We start from the raw sequence: 15,880 nt of genomic DNA on the forward strand, positions 1-15,880 counted from the left end.
CAGGTGAAATCAAAGAGTATTTAATTCACTCGGTCTGACGGTCACGTAAAAAATGTAACTGTAGCAACGTTTACATAAAATCAAAGTAAGAAAAATAAGAAAAGCAAATAAAACTTCAAAAGGAAAAATAAACTCCAGGAACACGACAGAGTACGGTCATTGTATAAAACATATACTTTTTTATACTTTGAAATATAAAAATAATAGTAAAAAAAATTAATTTCAATTTAATTTGAATCATAAAGCTTCAAATCACAACAACAGTTAAGATAAGATAAGATAAAGACTCTACAACAATACAGTGAAGCCCCAACAATCAGACGGCCCCCTGTGACCAAGCGCTTTGGTGACAGTGGGAAGGAAAAACTCAGGTCACACTCTCCTCAGTGTAATATCACAATACAAGTAATACTTGTTCATACAGTATTATTAATTTATTTTTATTATTATTTTTTTGAAATATAAAAAATAAATAACCTGATTAAACCGAATGTTTGGTTTTACAGATTATAAAATGTGGAGGTTTTCTATCCATCGCAGTGTCCGTTGTTTTTATGGAGCTGATAAACGAAATCATTATTTTTATTTGTATCACCTGAATGTTTGTAAACAAAAATACAAACATAACAAAACAAAAAAAGTGCATCTGGTGATCTCTGACCTTCGCTGCTGTGTTCTGTAATTACTGACGTACACGTGAAGCAGAGACCCGTCGAGCCGCTCGCTCTGACTGTGGAGGACGCGAAGTGGTGGTTGGTGGCTCAGAAAGGTGACAGACGATGGAAGCCGGAGGTCGGAGGTGGAGGCTCTGGTGACGCAGTGAAGACGAGCCAGGTCGGTGTAGATGGGTGGGCGGGGCTTCATTTGAGACAGGGGCTGAGCACGGTGGGGGTCGGGGGGTAAACGAGGGCCACGTTGACCCGCTCCGAGCCATTCTTTGGACAGACGATCTCGGTGAGGCCTTCGGGCCGCGGCTGGCTCAGCAGCTCACCTGCAACAGCGAGAACATCAAAGACGCTTTAATACAGGAAACAGGAAACAGAGGAAGTAGGACATTCCCGAAACATCACAGAGAAACCATCACACGTACAGAAAGCAGGATGCTCTGGTTTTAGGAACAGAAGAGGCAGCTGCTCTGCTGTTATCAGGGAGGAAAAGTTCTCCTCCAGCATTTCAGATATAAAACAATAAATTATCTGATGTTGGACCAGGATGCTGGGTGGACACTGATCTGCCAGTCAGACAGATCTCAAGGCAAATCCGCCTCCAGCTTCTGGAAGTTTCTCCTGTTCTCGCCTCTAGATTTGTAGTTGTTTTTTTTAATAATAAACTGCTGGCACAAATTTAAATAACTGAAGACTCACAGACATCTACAGGCAACAATAATCCTTCACACTAAACTCCATTTACTTGTCTTTAGTAAGAACCTGCAGCAGCAGAAGCTTTTATGAATTCGGCCACAAGGTGGCAGCAACGTCCAGCTGTGACTTCATGCTGCAGAGCAGAGTCCCACCAGCAGGGGGCGCCTGGTCCTCCTCTGTAAACTACAGTTTAAGGTCAGTCCTGGGTTTTGCTGCAGGTTTAGCTAGTGCACACAGCTGAGGGTCTCTGAGGTCAAAGTTCAGCCTGGATTCAGATTCAGGATAATTTTTTCCCCTCATTTTTATGTAATTTAAAAGTGCGGAGGAATAGATGTGTTTGTGTTACTGGGGTGAATTTCATGACGAGCAATGGCGTGTCCAGCGGGGTGGCCTGGGGGGGCACAGGCCACCCCCCCAACCAGACTGGCCACCCCAGGTGCCACCCCAAAGGCAAAACAATACAATTCAATCAAATATCAAATGTCCGATTATGTTTTCACGGTGAAGCTCAGATATCCGAGTGTAAGTGAATGCAGCATCGGCTTCTGCGCTATGTGCATCACGTTAGCAAAGGTAGGAGAGCCAAGCGCGAAAGATGGCACCGCAGGAAACAATTTTTCGGTGAAAGAAAATGAGGACAGAATAAATGTCCCGGTAAGTAATATTAAGTTTGTTGAGTTTAGTAAACTTCGGTGAAATTAGAATACCAAGGAAAAAATAACACTTAAAGAATTATTGCAGCCGTCGAATATTTCAGACAGTAGGCTACTGAGGGCAGCTAACATAAGAGTTATGCGTTATAAGATATAATCTAAGTCGTAACATTACTGTATGGAGCTGCAGATTTGGTTGCAGGTTAACATAGCTGGACTGGCCATCGGGCATACCGGGCATATGCCCGGTGACTTATTTTTTATTTTTATTTTGTAAGGGCATGAACAATGAGAGGTGGTGGATTGGCCAGATGCAGGTCGATGTGTAAAAATAATAATTGTTTGGTGGTGGCTATGGCGGGGCTTCCACAGAGGCCAGCAGGTGGATGAGGGAAGGGGAGGCAGGAGGAGAGACCCGAGGCAGCCGCCGGTCCGAGTGTCAGGTGAACTGAACTTCAGGTAAGAAGTTATGACCTGCAGTCTATCTGGGTCAGATATAAACTAAGTTTAGGTGGAGTTTATTTTTGTTGTGCTGACTTTTTACCGTCAGTTGCAATAACTCATACTGCCCGAGCTAGCATGACGGAGTTTCTGTACAGCTGTTCAGTTGCTATGATGTTACTGATAGTGAACTTTATTTTATTCATAAGGTTAGTAGAGTTGCCAACGGCTCCTTAAAAATGGAATGGTCCCTCATTCAGAGAAAATATTACGCGTTTCGTATTGAGCTGAGAAGAGACGCAGTTTGTCCCGAACTTTAGCTAGAATGGAAAAAGACAAAGCTGGATTTATTCTGTGTGTTTACGCTGCACAGCTGCCTCTTCTCTCATCTCCCCCTCCCTCTTCTGTTGCTACTTCAATCATGAAACTGATCAATGATCAGCTTTTCTCTCTTGTTTGTTTATCGCCCACTTTGTGCCAGAAAGAGGAAACCAGCAGATGTCGCGCTAAACAACAGCAGCACGTTTAAGCTTGATCAGCTGTTGTTAGAATTTATTTAATATTAATTTCCAGTATCAGCTGATGTTTGCTGGAGCCACAGCTGTAAAACTGCTGGTCATGATGTCGGTTTGGATATGTGGTGAGAGGGAAACATGAAGATGAAACCAGGAGATGCCCTTACTGGATCATCAGAGCTGAACAGGTGATGGAGAAACAGGTTTACCTTTGAGGTGACATGAATGAGTTGAAGTTATCAACTGTTTCTGAGAGACAAATAACACCAGGATCCTTTTTTACGTAGCTGACAGCTGGTAACTGTGCAGGGGCGGGTCTAGCAAAGTTATGCCAGGGGGCCAGGTAGGGAATTAACAGGGAGAGGTGGGGCACAAAGAAATACTTTTCTTTCTTATTCTCATTTAAAATATCTCGCTTTTATTAAATAATTATCTAAATCTTACAACCAAAGTTTTTATCTGACGTAAAATGTATAGAAATCATACATATACCAACAAGACTGTACATCACTGTCACAACAGCATTTGTTTTCATTCAAAGGCTTTATGGTTTTAATACCTGGTGGGCCGGTCTGTAGTCAAAATGCCCGATTTTCTGTCCCAGTCCAGCCCTGCAGGTTAATACTGGCAGTGTCACCATGCCAGCTGACTGTATTTCATCATCAGCCAGTGTTGTTCTTTATCAATATTACCAAAGTTTACCATAAGGCAGCATAGAAAGTATTTACTTGCTTTCAGGTTTTATTCAAATGTTAGTCTTTTCAGTTGTTTCCCCACTTTTTTCCTGTTTCAAAATCAAACACCAGTTTGTGAGAAGATTATCTTCTTTTTTTAAATAGGCAGATAAAATTTTACATTGGCATTGGCTAATTTGTCAATTGTTTGTTACAAATGTTCGTATTTTAATATTCAAAAATGTTTTTGCCCAAAACATATGTGCACTATATGTCAGTAAAAATACTATGCAAATATTGCTGTCCTTGAATGCTGAGTAAACACTGACTGATTGTATCTCTTGTACTTTATCAACGCAGTATCTAAAAACTTTGCACCGTAGTGGTTAAAATCTCATTCTAATAAGAGTTAAAAGCTCATTTGGTTATTAGGTTTATAGGATTATTGAATTATGGTTAATGGTTGGTAGAATTTTTTTTTTAAACATTATCTGCCAATTACATCTGCCACCCTTCTCCAAATCTGTGCCCCTACCTGGCCCCCCCAACAAAAATTTTCTAGACACGCCACTGATGACGAGAGCTCTGAATTTTCTTCAAGCATGACCTGCTGATAAAGATACTTAAAAGGGGAAATGGTTATAGGAGGTGAAAGGTTAAAGGTCGAGGCAGAGATGTTTAGTTCAGTGTCTCAGCTCTCGTGCTCTGCAGGGCGTTTTTCTTCTACTCTCTCCACTGTTATTAGAACTCATAACAAGGCGAGATTTCTGTAAAGCAGTAAGAGGTCTGAGCTCAGAGCTGCACACAGGCGGCTCTCTGACTTCAGTTTCCTGCAGGGCTGAACGCCGTTCCTGTGCACGTCTCCATTTATAAGGCGTCCTCATCGTTTGTGTTTCCGCTGTGGATAAAAATACGATTAAAATCACGCACACACTTCCTGTGTGATCCCTCGTGTGTTTCTCTGGCAAACAAAGAAAAGCTGCCATCTGCAGATCGACACAGCCATCCTTTTTCCTTCATCATCATTATGGCTCCCTCCTCATCGAACAGCTCAGAGCCCAGCCGGCGACTGCTTGAGGAGGTTCACGCGAGCTCCGCCGGGATTCAGTTTCTTACTCAAACCATGTTTATAAATCATTTTAATATCTTTTTCCATCCATGGAAAACTGTGTGAAAACTGGACTGGGTTAGTTTGAGCTTGTAGCCACGTGTTCTGTTTATAACTCTAAGCTGCACTTTATGAAATGATTAGCGCTCTCCATCTTTGGATGGATGTACTGATGAGGGTGGATGACGGATGACCTCAGGAAGCGTGTGACACGCCCTCCAGTACTGTTACAACTTGCCGTTCTAAAACACGTTTGAGTTGCTTTTTATTTCCCGTTTTATTTTGACAATCTCATCAGTTTCCACATTTTGAATTAGCATTCCTTATGTTCTCATAAGGAATGCTAATTCTGTTTATGTTTTTCATAATGTACTCTCCGACACTCAGCTCCACCTGGGTGTTTGTTGTTGCAGAGCGCTGATCATTCAGCCGCTAACAGAGACACGCCCAATGCATCACTCTGCTGCACGAACAACACTGAGCACGCTCCATAGCCAGTGCCTGGATTACATTCACTTCATTTTCAGGGCATCAGCAGAATAATACTGTGATCTGGCTTTATCTGACACACACACACACACACACACACACACACACACACACACACACACACACACACACACACACACACACACACACCCCTAATATCCTAACCTGCAGAGAGATAATACAAGCCTCCTGCAGCTCGGGACTGAAGCCGTGAACATTTACACAAATTAAATGCCAGATGTGCTCGTGATGTTGGATGATTTGTGGCAGATGTGCACAGTGGTGACCTGCCACATTTTGAGCTGACTGATGTTGAATCTCCAGGATTTTCAGAATAATTCTTCCTGGTCAGATCAATCTGTTAATCTGGCTTTTCGTCCCAGTGTGCCTTCAGAGCAGCAGACCAGCAGGTATGGCACATCATTTTGCTCTCCGGAGCAGGAAGGCCAAGGTTTCGAGCTGTGACCTTCTAGCAGCTTCCTGTCATCATTGTGAGTCACTGATATTACACAAAACTGCATCTCAAACGTTCAGCTGCAGTGAGAACCAATCATCTAGCTCCAGAGCTGAAAAGCAAAGTGATGGCTGAGGAGCCAAAACCTGCAGTTCCTCTAATATCCAGCGCGTTTTACAGAAGAAATAAACACGTCCAAGTTATTGTGAAGATTGAGAGTTTGTGTCTGTGAAGTCAAAGGAGCTTGCAAAGAAAAGCGTCTGGACTTCTTTAAGTTGCTTGAAGACGTTTCACCTCTCATCCGAGAAGCTTCTTCAGTTCTAAGGTCAAATGGTGGAGAGTCCCTGATATAAACCTAGTGGGAGTTTCCCCCCACAGAGGGACAAAAGGACCCCCTGATGATCCTCTAATCGCCTGAGCCGAGGTGTGAAACTGGGCGTGGGTCCCAATCAGCCAGGGTTTCAGGTGTGTTCATTGTGAAACCTGGCCCCGGCTTATCATGCGAATTCCTGAGGTCAGATGGCCCAGGATGTGAGTGGGCGTTAAGGCGTCTGGGAAGGGATCTCAAAACTGGATTATAGATGGCAGAGAGTTGGTGTCGTAAACCACCGCCTCTGTTCAAAGATGGTCGCTCACAGTGGACATAGATGGCTTCTTTCACTCCTCTTTCAAACCATCTGTCCTCTCTGTCCAAAATGTGAACATTGGCATCCTCGAAAGAGTGTCCTTTATCCTTAAGATGCAGATGGACTGCTGAGTCTTGTCCTGTGGAGGTGGCTCTTCTGTGTTGTGCCATGCGCTTGTGAAGTGGCTGTTTGGTCTCTCCGATGTAGAGGTCTGGGCATTCCTCGCTGCACTGTACAGCATACACCACATTGTTAAGTCTGTGTTTTGGCGTTTTGTCTTTCGGGTGAACCAGTTTTTGTCTGAGTGTGTTGCTGGGTCTGAAATGCACCGGGATGTCGTGCTTGGAGAAAACTCTCCTGAGTTTTTCTGATACACCGGCTACATAGGGGATGACAATGTTGTTGCGTCTGTCTTTCTTATCCTCCCTCGCTGGTGTCTGATCTTCTTTTCTGTGCCTCTGTTTTGAGATCCCTTCCCAGACGCCTTAACACCCACTCACATCCTGGGCCATCTGATCTCAGGAATTCGCATGATAAGGTGGGGCCAGGTTTCACAATGAACTCACCCGAAACTCTGGCTGATTGGGACCCACACCCAGTTTCACACCTCGGCTCAGGGGATTAGAGGATCATCAGGGGGTCCTTTTGTCCCTCTGTGGGGGGACACTCCCACTAGGTTTATATCTGGGACTCTCCACCATTTGACCTTAGAACTGAAGAAGCTTCTCGGATGAGAGGTGAAACGTCTTCAAGTAACTTAAAGAAGTCCAGACGCTTTTCTTTGCAAGCTCCTTTGACTACGATGACCAGGTCATCGTAGTCAAAGGAGCTTCTTTAAGTTGCTTGAAGACCTTTCACCAAATGGTGGGGAGTCCCAGATTTAAACCTAGTGGGAGTTTCCCCCCACAGAGGGATAAAGGACCCCCTGATGATCCTCTAATCGCCTGAGCCAAGGTGTGAAACTGGGTGTGGGTCCCAATCAGCCAGGGTTTCGGGTGAGCTCATTGTGAAACCTGGCCCCACCCTATCATGCGAATTCCTGAGGTCAGATGGTCCAGGATGTGAGTGGGCGTTAAGGCCTCTGGGGAGGGAACTCAAAACTGGATTATAGATGGCAGAGAGTTGGTGTTGTAAACCCCCGCCTCTGTTCAAAGATGGTCGCTCACAGTGGACATAGATGGCTTCTTTCACTCCTGAGGAGTGATTGAGAGTTTGTGTTAAGAAACATGAGTTCACATCTTTAATGATCCTCTAAAAATCCAGCCGTAAGTATTTTACACCCAAACCAGAGTTTTTCTGGATGCAGAAACCATCAGAGTGGGTAACAAAAACCCAAAGGAGTTCCACAGGCATCTATTATCGATCCTCTGCTTTTTATTGATGTGTAAATTTTACTTTTGTTTGTCAAAGCACAAAAAGTTTCCTCCTTCATAACAACATGGAGCCTTTTGGAGCATTTTTAATGCCATCATCGAACTAAGCACGCCGCTAACTTACCTACAGGCTCCAGAACAGGTGATTATAAATCTACGGGTGGTGTCATGGGGGCTACGACTCAAAGAAATGAAGCAGATTTGTTTCCGACGGATGTTTTTACATCAGCTGCCTCCAACATCACTCACAGCCCGTCTGTCCGTCCGTCTCAGCAGCACTTAAACCATTAGGCTTATTGATCGTGTGCGTTCTCTCAAAGTGTCTGCAGCTGCTGGCTCTGCTGGCCTGAAGCCAGCAGTCACAGACACAGTCAGAGTTACGGTCAGAGACGATTATTTGTAAGGAAAAACAGCTCTATCATAACCATTTCATTAAACCCGAGTACTGCAGAGCAACCGGAAGTACTGGGATATTTTACATCTGAGTATTTCTGCAGGTCTTTGCCACCGGCTGTGTGGCTGCAGGAGCTCCTGCTCCTCAAAGTCACTTCAGCTACAGTTTGTTTCTAACCTGCTGCTGAGCTTTGCTGCCACGGCCGGAGATCAGATGTTTATTTCATCAGTGGACGCAGCTGACGGCTCACACATCCGGCTGTGTGCCCTGAATTAGGCCACAGCCTAATAACTCCTCCTCCTCCTCCTCCTCCCTCTGACTGAGAAGAGTCACGCAGAAAGCCACAAAGACCTGATTTCAAGGAACAGGAATGTTCCTCCCCCCTCAAACACCATCAGCAGGTAGAGGAGTCATGTCCTCCCTCCTGCTCCTTTGCTGTCAGCCATAAAAGGGAACAGCCGCCACTCGCAGAGAGGAGGAGGAGGGGAAAGTGTACCCGTATCCAGGAAACTCCCACTGGGATGTTTGGAAAATGAGAGAAGTAGTTTCACTCCATTCAAAAACTGCCCAGACCTCCAATTTCATTTCCTCCTCTGTTGTGAGGACGATTTGAGGATTTGTGAGAGAACGTCTGCAGCGGGGAGGTTATTCCAGAGCTGAAACAGGAAGTTAGTCTGCAGCCAGTCCGACCCTCTGGAAGTTTTTCAAGCAACACTGACAAAAAATCTGATGGTTCCACTTTTTAAAACAGTCTCATTTTTTAACTTTTCTCTGCTGAAGCTGAATGTTGGAGTCATTATGAAGAATTTCCAGTGCTCATGCTCTGCTGCCCTGTTTTATTCACTTATTAAAGAGAGATTTTCTTTTATTTCAGTGACTTTTTTGGCCACGATTTAGCTCTCTACATAAATTCATAACACCAAACTCCCCGGTTCCGATTAGCCTGTAAACACAGCAGTCTGTTACTCTGACAGTTTCACGTTTCCTCATCCTAAACAGGAAACTGTGTTCACACAGACGAGCTCCTGCTGCCCCTCAGTAATGTGACGTGACAGTAAAGAACCATATTTAAGGCTCATCTCATGTTTGAATCAGTTCATCACTGTGAACACAAACAGGTCTGCTGACTGTTCACAGTCTCGCCTCGCTCCTCCTGGCGTCACTCATCCTGCTGGAATATTTGCTGTTTAAATATTTACAGCCTTCGACCTGAAATAGAAATTTGTTCACAAAGCCGGAGAGGCCACACAGAGAAGTCTGCAGAGTCACCCTCGCTCCATATTGATGAGGGACGATCCCGTCTCTGCTTTCACCGCTGCACACAGAGCGAGGCGATAACTGGGCCACGGCGACGACCCGGCTCAGAACAAAACATCACACGGGAGCAGAAATCTGCTTAAATCGCTGCCAAGAGATTTCAGGGGACATCATTGACCTCAGCCAACCCCTCGCTGTCCTGCTGAGAGCCGTGAAGCTGCTGCTGTCCTCACTGAGACTCGTTGTTTACAGGGTGGAGATGCTTCAGCCCATAAGTTATTTTTTATTTCCATAACTATCTCATGAAGCAGCTGCAGAGCCAGCACCCATATACTGTATATAACAGACAAACATGGCCACTGTGACACAAACTACCCGCACAGCAGCCAAATTAGGTGATGCCATTAAAAATGCTTCAAAAGGCTCCAACAGCCAAGCAAACTTTAAACCAAATACAGTTTAAAGAGGTGACTCACCGAAGTGCACTCTCCCGGTACACTTTATCATTTTTCTCTGATCAGGACTGAAGTTTGAACTTTGTGGTTGAGAAACATTTAGTCTCCATATCAGCGACGATCAGTATCAAAGGATCTGATTGATAAAGGCTTCATAGTTTATTAGAGCACACAGCTTAGATGATTGGGGGGTTACTGAGCACGTGCAGACCCACGCATGTGTTAACAGGAGCCGTTTGTCTTTTTCCAGGCCTCACTGTGTGTGTGTGTGTGTGTGTTCCTCTGTTTTAACACACTGAAGTGTTAATCCTCAGACTGAGCCGATGGCCTCTGTCAGCCTGGCAGCAGCTGCTCCTCATTCATTCATTCTCGTCGCTGCGCAGCTTTTCTCGTCGAGGACTATTTGAAGAGGATCCGCGAGGCGGCCGAGCTCTGGTTTCTGCTTTAAAGGTCACTGAATGTGCCTTCACATCTGCTGCTGCTGTCACCACTGTTAGCAGCTCAGGACTCAAAGGTCAAAGGTGAAAAACAGCAGCTCGCGATGTGCATTTCAACCAAAGACCAGCAGCAAAGCACCAGAAAACCTCCACGGCCCACAGTTGACACTGTGAAATACAGCCAACTATAAATACACAGAGAAGTGCAGACCCCGGACACCACACCAGGATCTCAGGCACAAAGAAAAGGCTCTGCTCCATCTCTAACACTGAAACACTCACGAAAAGGACGTTTCAGGAGAATCTAGTAGATTATATTACCACATTATTAACTGGCTGAAAATAAGTTTCTCCACAGCAGCTGATAGGAATGAAAAACTAAATCTGCTGACTACATTTCTGCTCTGTAACCTAACAGTAGCATCAGTTTGAACGCCGCTGAGCAGTGAGCTCTGCCGCCCTGAGTCAAGGAAGTGTGCGAGCAGGATCTGCACTCCATAAAATCCAGGATATGTGAAATGGAGCAGAATGAGGTGGCGGGATGAGTCTCAGAGAGCCGCCTCAGACTCTGGCAGACCCAGATACCGTGACCGCACCGCTAATCTCCTGTGATCAGCAGCTGTACTGGCAGTGAGGCCGATCCTCAGGAATGCGTGGCCTACTTCCAGAGCGCAGGAAAACCACCAGAAATAACTGCAGCCGGTCAGCCGGCAGGTCTGAGCGCAGCCACGCTACCCGAGCAGCAGGATTAACGGCAATCTCTGCTGTGGAGGTATGAGAGGAATGTGATCACGCTGCTGAGGATCCAAACAGTGAACGATGGACCGTCTGTGTTTCTGTTCTGGTGATTTACCTGCCAGAGAATCTGAGCTTCACAGGCAACTATTAAAACCGCTCAGGATCGGCACAGCTGCTGTGAAACTCACCAACACTACTACCACGGACATATCTCACTTCTTCTGAATGTAAGGAGGATTCATGATGAAGCATTTCTATTTCCTCTGATCGTTAAATAGAACAAACGTCAGAAACTTTCACTTCCCTGTGCAAAACAGCCTGAAGCTCCTCTCACATCCCGGCCTCGGCTTTCTCTCCAAAACTCCGGGATTCCCCAGAAATCTGCTGCTAATAATCCTCCACTCGCCCTCTGTGTGTGTGTGTCCAGCTGTTGTGTAATGACATTAAATGGTTTACAGCTGAGCAGATAATTTGGGGTTATTTCAGCGTGGTATATTTCCCACCTCCTCCAACATAAAACTGAATAAACGAGCTGATTATGTAAGCCGCTGAATGCCCCCGATGGAAATCTCAGTTCCAGGAAGCGTATTTCAGTGTTTCCTTTCAGTCAGACAGAAAGCAAACATTTTACAAAAGGGATCTTTTTTGGAAAGGTCACAATTTTTCCACCCTGACGTACTCAGGCTGGCGTGCTGTGACCCAACTTCTGGTTTCAATATGACAGAGTTCGCGTCACAGCGATGCGCTTGCACAAAAACAGTGAGCAGGTAGTAAAGAACGTTTCTGCTACACGACAGAAAGCAAGTGAGGCTCTGGAACAGAACCAGGATACACAGGATAAACAAAGCTGCGCACCGAGCAGAGGAAAATACAACACAGGTGAACCCGGGACAGTGAAGACAACAACAAGGGTGAGAACAGGAAGAAAGGAGAAAAGGTGAAAGAATGAAAGAGGGACAGTAATGCAGAGGTGAAGTCAAATGAATAATAATAAGGCAGAAAATAAAGTAAAGATTGGACAGATCGGTTCAGGTGAACTCACTCAGGAGAAGAAAAGGGCAGTAACACAGCGAGCTACAAACAGGGAAACAGGAAGTAAAATGTTATAATGGTGCAGGTGAACTCAAGACAATACACAGGCGGGAGAGAAACATGAAATATGTCTGCATTTATCCTCCTTAACTCAAACATCTTCATGCATACGATCACTCTCAACATCTATTTGTTTTAAAAACTGTTTGAATATAAAACCCACATCTTTTTTATTTTCATGTTCATCACCTCCCTGTGAATGCCGCGTTATCTTCTCTGTTTCTGCCATGCACCTTCACTCTGAACATGTCAACAGATGTCGAGGATCAACCAGCCTCAAATGAACCGACGCTGTCCTTCAAGATCAGGCTCTTCTCATCACATCATGTATCTGGACTGTTTTCAGTGTTTTAGTGAAACCAGTCGGAGCTTCTTCGACGTCCTCTGCTCTGCGAGGTCATTATCCTGCAGTCTGATCACATGACCCCACAGCGCTGTTACATAATCCTGATAATAAGCAGAGCGCTAAATATCAGACACACACACACACACACTTCCTGTGTTACTCAGTCTCAGGCCGACAGACCAACAGACAGCAGATCTCCTCATCCTCACACTCCAGAAACACTGCAGGCGTGTTCAGAGGAGAAGGCGATGAGAAACGCTCCAGCTGCTCCGACGAGAACCGACAAGAACTGGGGGTCAAAAAACCGAAAGCTCATTTTAACCAGACAAGAATCTGAAGGCCTGACCTCGTGGTTCAAAAACATGAATTACAGCTTAAAGCACCAAATCTGACTGAACTCAGAGTTTAACAAACTGGAAACAACAGGAAGTAGGAGGCAAAAAGCTTCAAGTGTGACACTTTAACCTTAAGCAGCACGTTGTGCCTGCTCCCTCTCCGATGACGGGAAAAGAAAAAGGCTGCGGTAACGTGTTGGAGGTCAGACTAATGGACTGTAAATGCTCTGGTTTAGTGAGCGCAGCGGTTCTCCTCACTGCAGTCCTGTGTTTGTATCTCAGTGGTTTTTATGGCTGAAGACTGTTCAGTTCAGCAAACAGTGGGTCAGCATGACGACGGCAGCTGTGGCGATTGGATCCATCTGTCCAGAGCTCGTAATCACTGAATGTGTAAAAGTTAATAAAGCAGCGCTCCTGTAGAAGAACTCTATGAGCAGGCGAGATCTCTGTGCCATCACAGGAGGATAACTACAAAGTAAATATGAAGCAAGGGCAAATATTCCGCCCGTTTCAGCCGTGACTTTTTTTAAATCTGCTTTTTGATCACAAAGCTGAAAACGTGAAATAAAAGCAGCTGGTCTTCACTGGGTTAGAGGCCTTATGGGAGTGTGTCAGCCAAAACATTTTAAATATGGAATTTAATGAGACATGAAGAGTTTCTTATCTGCAGAATGGAGATTAGATTTAACTTTGTCGCTGTGCAAAGTGCTGAAACAGGAAATGGAGTTTGCTTCTAAGCAGACGTGCAAAAGAACAGTTTTACATACAGAGAGAGCCGGAATATAAGGTTAAAGGTTAAAGAGCTGCAGCATGAACAAAGTTTGTTTTCTGTACATAGTAACTGCAGGATGTACAGTTGGATGTATGTACAATACAAACAATGTAAACGTCAGAGGTTCAGCCAGTGGTGAAATCAGAGCAGGAATATGCTGCTCCAAAAATTGCAAACTTTTGTGTTCAGTAGTTGTTGGAAAGCAAGCCAAAAGGTGCAAAAAACCCAGGGACAGGTAGGTTCAGTGACAGGCCATTGATACTGCAGTGTTAGTGTGTGCTGCACAGGACACCAACACTGCAGACCAGTGTCAGCTCTAACTGTCTGCTGGGCTCAAAGTCCACATCAGTCTGTGCACAGAAACCAGAAATCAGGCTTCTGGCGGTTTAACATCCCCATAAAAATCATCTTAAATACACACATTGTGTTCCAGACGTGGTTTGTGTTTGCATCCAGGGAACAAATGCGTTCCTGCAGCCCTCACTGAGCTGCTCCCACTTTTCACTTTCCACATTACCTTCTTAAATTCCACTGAAACTGTGAGCTGCGATCAATGAACGAGCCTCCCGCGGTGCGTTTATTGTCTAAGCTGCTGACTGAAAGATTGAGGCTGAGTTTCCACCTCCGGCAGGCCCAGTGCTGTCTAAATAAAGCCAACAGTGCCAGCAATAAACCTGGAAGGAAACTGTAGAGACAAACGGATGTGTTCTTATTGTGAGCGGCGGCTGCTTTCTGAGTAGCTGCAGGGCTGATGTTAAGGGTGTCGGGATTCCTAATTTACTGAGCTGACAAACAGCTGCTCGCGGGGAGCAGTGCTTTCAGCAGCCAAACACCTTGCTGCGGCCAGGCTGTGATTTAGCCGTCAAAACTCTGAAAACTGATGAATGTTCAGTTACACTTGTTTTTTTCAGAGTCAAAAGGCCATGCTGCAAACAGCACGTCTGCGCTCAGCGTTTCTGGTCTAAAAGCAGAAGTTAAATGACTCATCCATTCTGAGCATGAGTAACTCTCTAACTCTAAGCTAGATTACACATCAGGAGTGGTCTTCAGCTCCTTTTATTTCCCATCCCTTCTCCTGATGACTCTCTTCAGGTCGACTCATCTGCGGTCAGATGATGAGGAAATCCTCCACGCTGCCAGTCACATGTCTGAGCAAACAGAGCGGGATTACAGTGTGGTGATGTAACGGGATTGCCTTCCTCACCATCTCATTACGTGTCACTCACATGAACAGAAAGAACACAAATACCTGTCAGGTTGTCCCATCAAGGCGAAGCTCGAGTCTGGTGCTGAAACTTCACAGAAACCGGACGTGTCTGAACAGGTGGCCTGAAAGCCAACCATCACTCATCATCTGAGAACAAACCACAAACTTTCTGCTTCTTTATTCCAGCACAGACCAAAGTTCCCCAAAGTGATAACATCAGTGTTTGTCCGGTGAAGGTCACATGATCTCACCGAAAGCTCCCAAACAACCATAAATGGAGCGTCTAAAATAAACTGCTTTCATTGTTTATGACGTCAGATCCAGCACGAGTTCCTCTTTTAGGCACTCAGTGAAAACATTGACGAGTTCAGACATGTCGCTCCTCATCCTCACACACAGGTAACTGCTCACCTGAGACCATCACAGATGCTCTGAAGGCCTCACAGCGGATTCTTCACACACTGAGATGTTTATGAGCCGTGTGACAGCTGTGGACGCCTCAGTGACGGATTCTTTGTTCAAGCAAACATCACAAGGCAAAGAAAAATAATGACCCTTCATTCTCTGATGTCTTAATTTAAAAAAAATCTTAAACTGCAAAAGTCGCAAAAGAGAAAACAAGGGTTACATTTAGTAGGTGTTTAAGGGGTAAAGAGTTAAAAAGAAATGTTTTAAGTTTGGTTGAAAAATTAAATGTGAAAAGTTTTCATCACAGTCTGATAATAGGATATGAACTTTACCCGAGTTTACCTCTGTACATTTGTTATAAAGGAAGAAAAATTTTGTGTTATAATTTAAACATGAATAAAAAGTAGAGGACCGATAATCGAGCCCTGTGGAACGCCACAATGCCCCATTCTGGTTTTTGTTACAGTGATCTCTGAAGGTTACTGCTTCCATTAAAACTCTGGTTTGAGTGTAAAACTTTTCAGACTAGATCTTTAGAGGCTCATTACACATGTGGACTCATGATAGAATTTAAACAAGTGATTTATAAAAATCACTGCTCCGTAGAGCTGGGCGATAGAACGATAATGATATGTATTGCGAAATAACTTTTTCTCGATAGAAAAATCAAACTATTGCGATAGACCTTTTGTCTGTTCTTCTGTAAAACAAACTAAGATTTATTTTTATAATTAATATTTGGTTT

The 15,880-nt window shown here is 44.7% G+C and overlaps 1 protein-coding gene across 1 annotated transcript in view; it reads right to left on the minus strand.

Annotated features, from left to right (window-relative positions):
* mfhas1 (multifunctional ROCO family signaling regulator 1) overlaps positions 1-15,880 on the minus strand; it is a 31,811-nt gene that overhangs the window by 1,866 nt on the left and 14,065 nt on the right. Inside the window, exon 2 of the mRNA XM_085359574.1 lies at positions 662-991. Coding sequence (XP_085215700.1) covers positions 861-991 — 131 coding nt within the window. The 3' untranslated portion in view covers positions 662-860. The remainder of the gene's footprint in view (positions 1-661; positions 992-15,880) is intronic.

The sequence above is a fragment of the Diplotaxodon limnothrissa genome, linkage group LG7 (genome assembly GCF_057381915.1).
Source record: "Diplotaxodon limnothrissa isolate DT_005_m linkage group LG7, D_limnothrissa_male_GT1.1, whole genome shotgun sequence".
NCBI lineage: Eukaryota > Metazoa > Chordata > Actinopteri > Cichliformes > Cichlidae > Diplotaxodon > Diplotaxodon limnothrissa.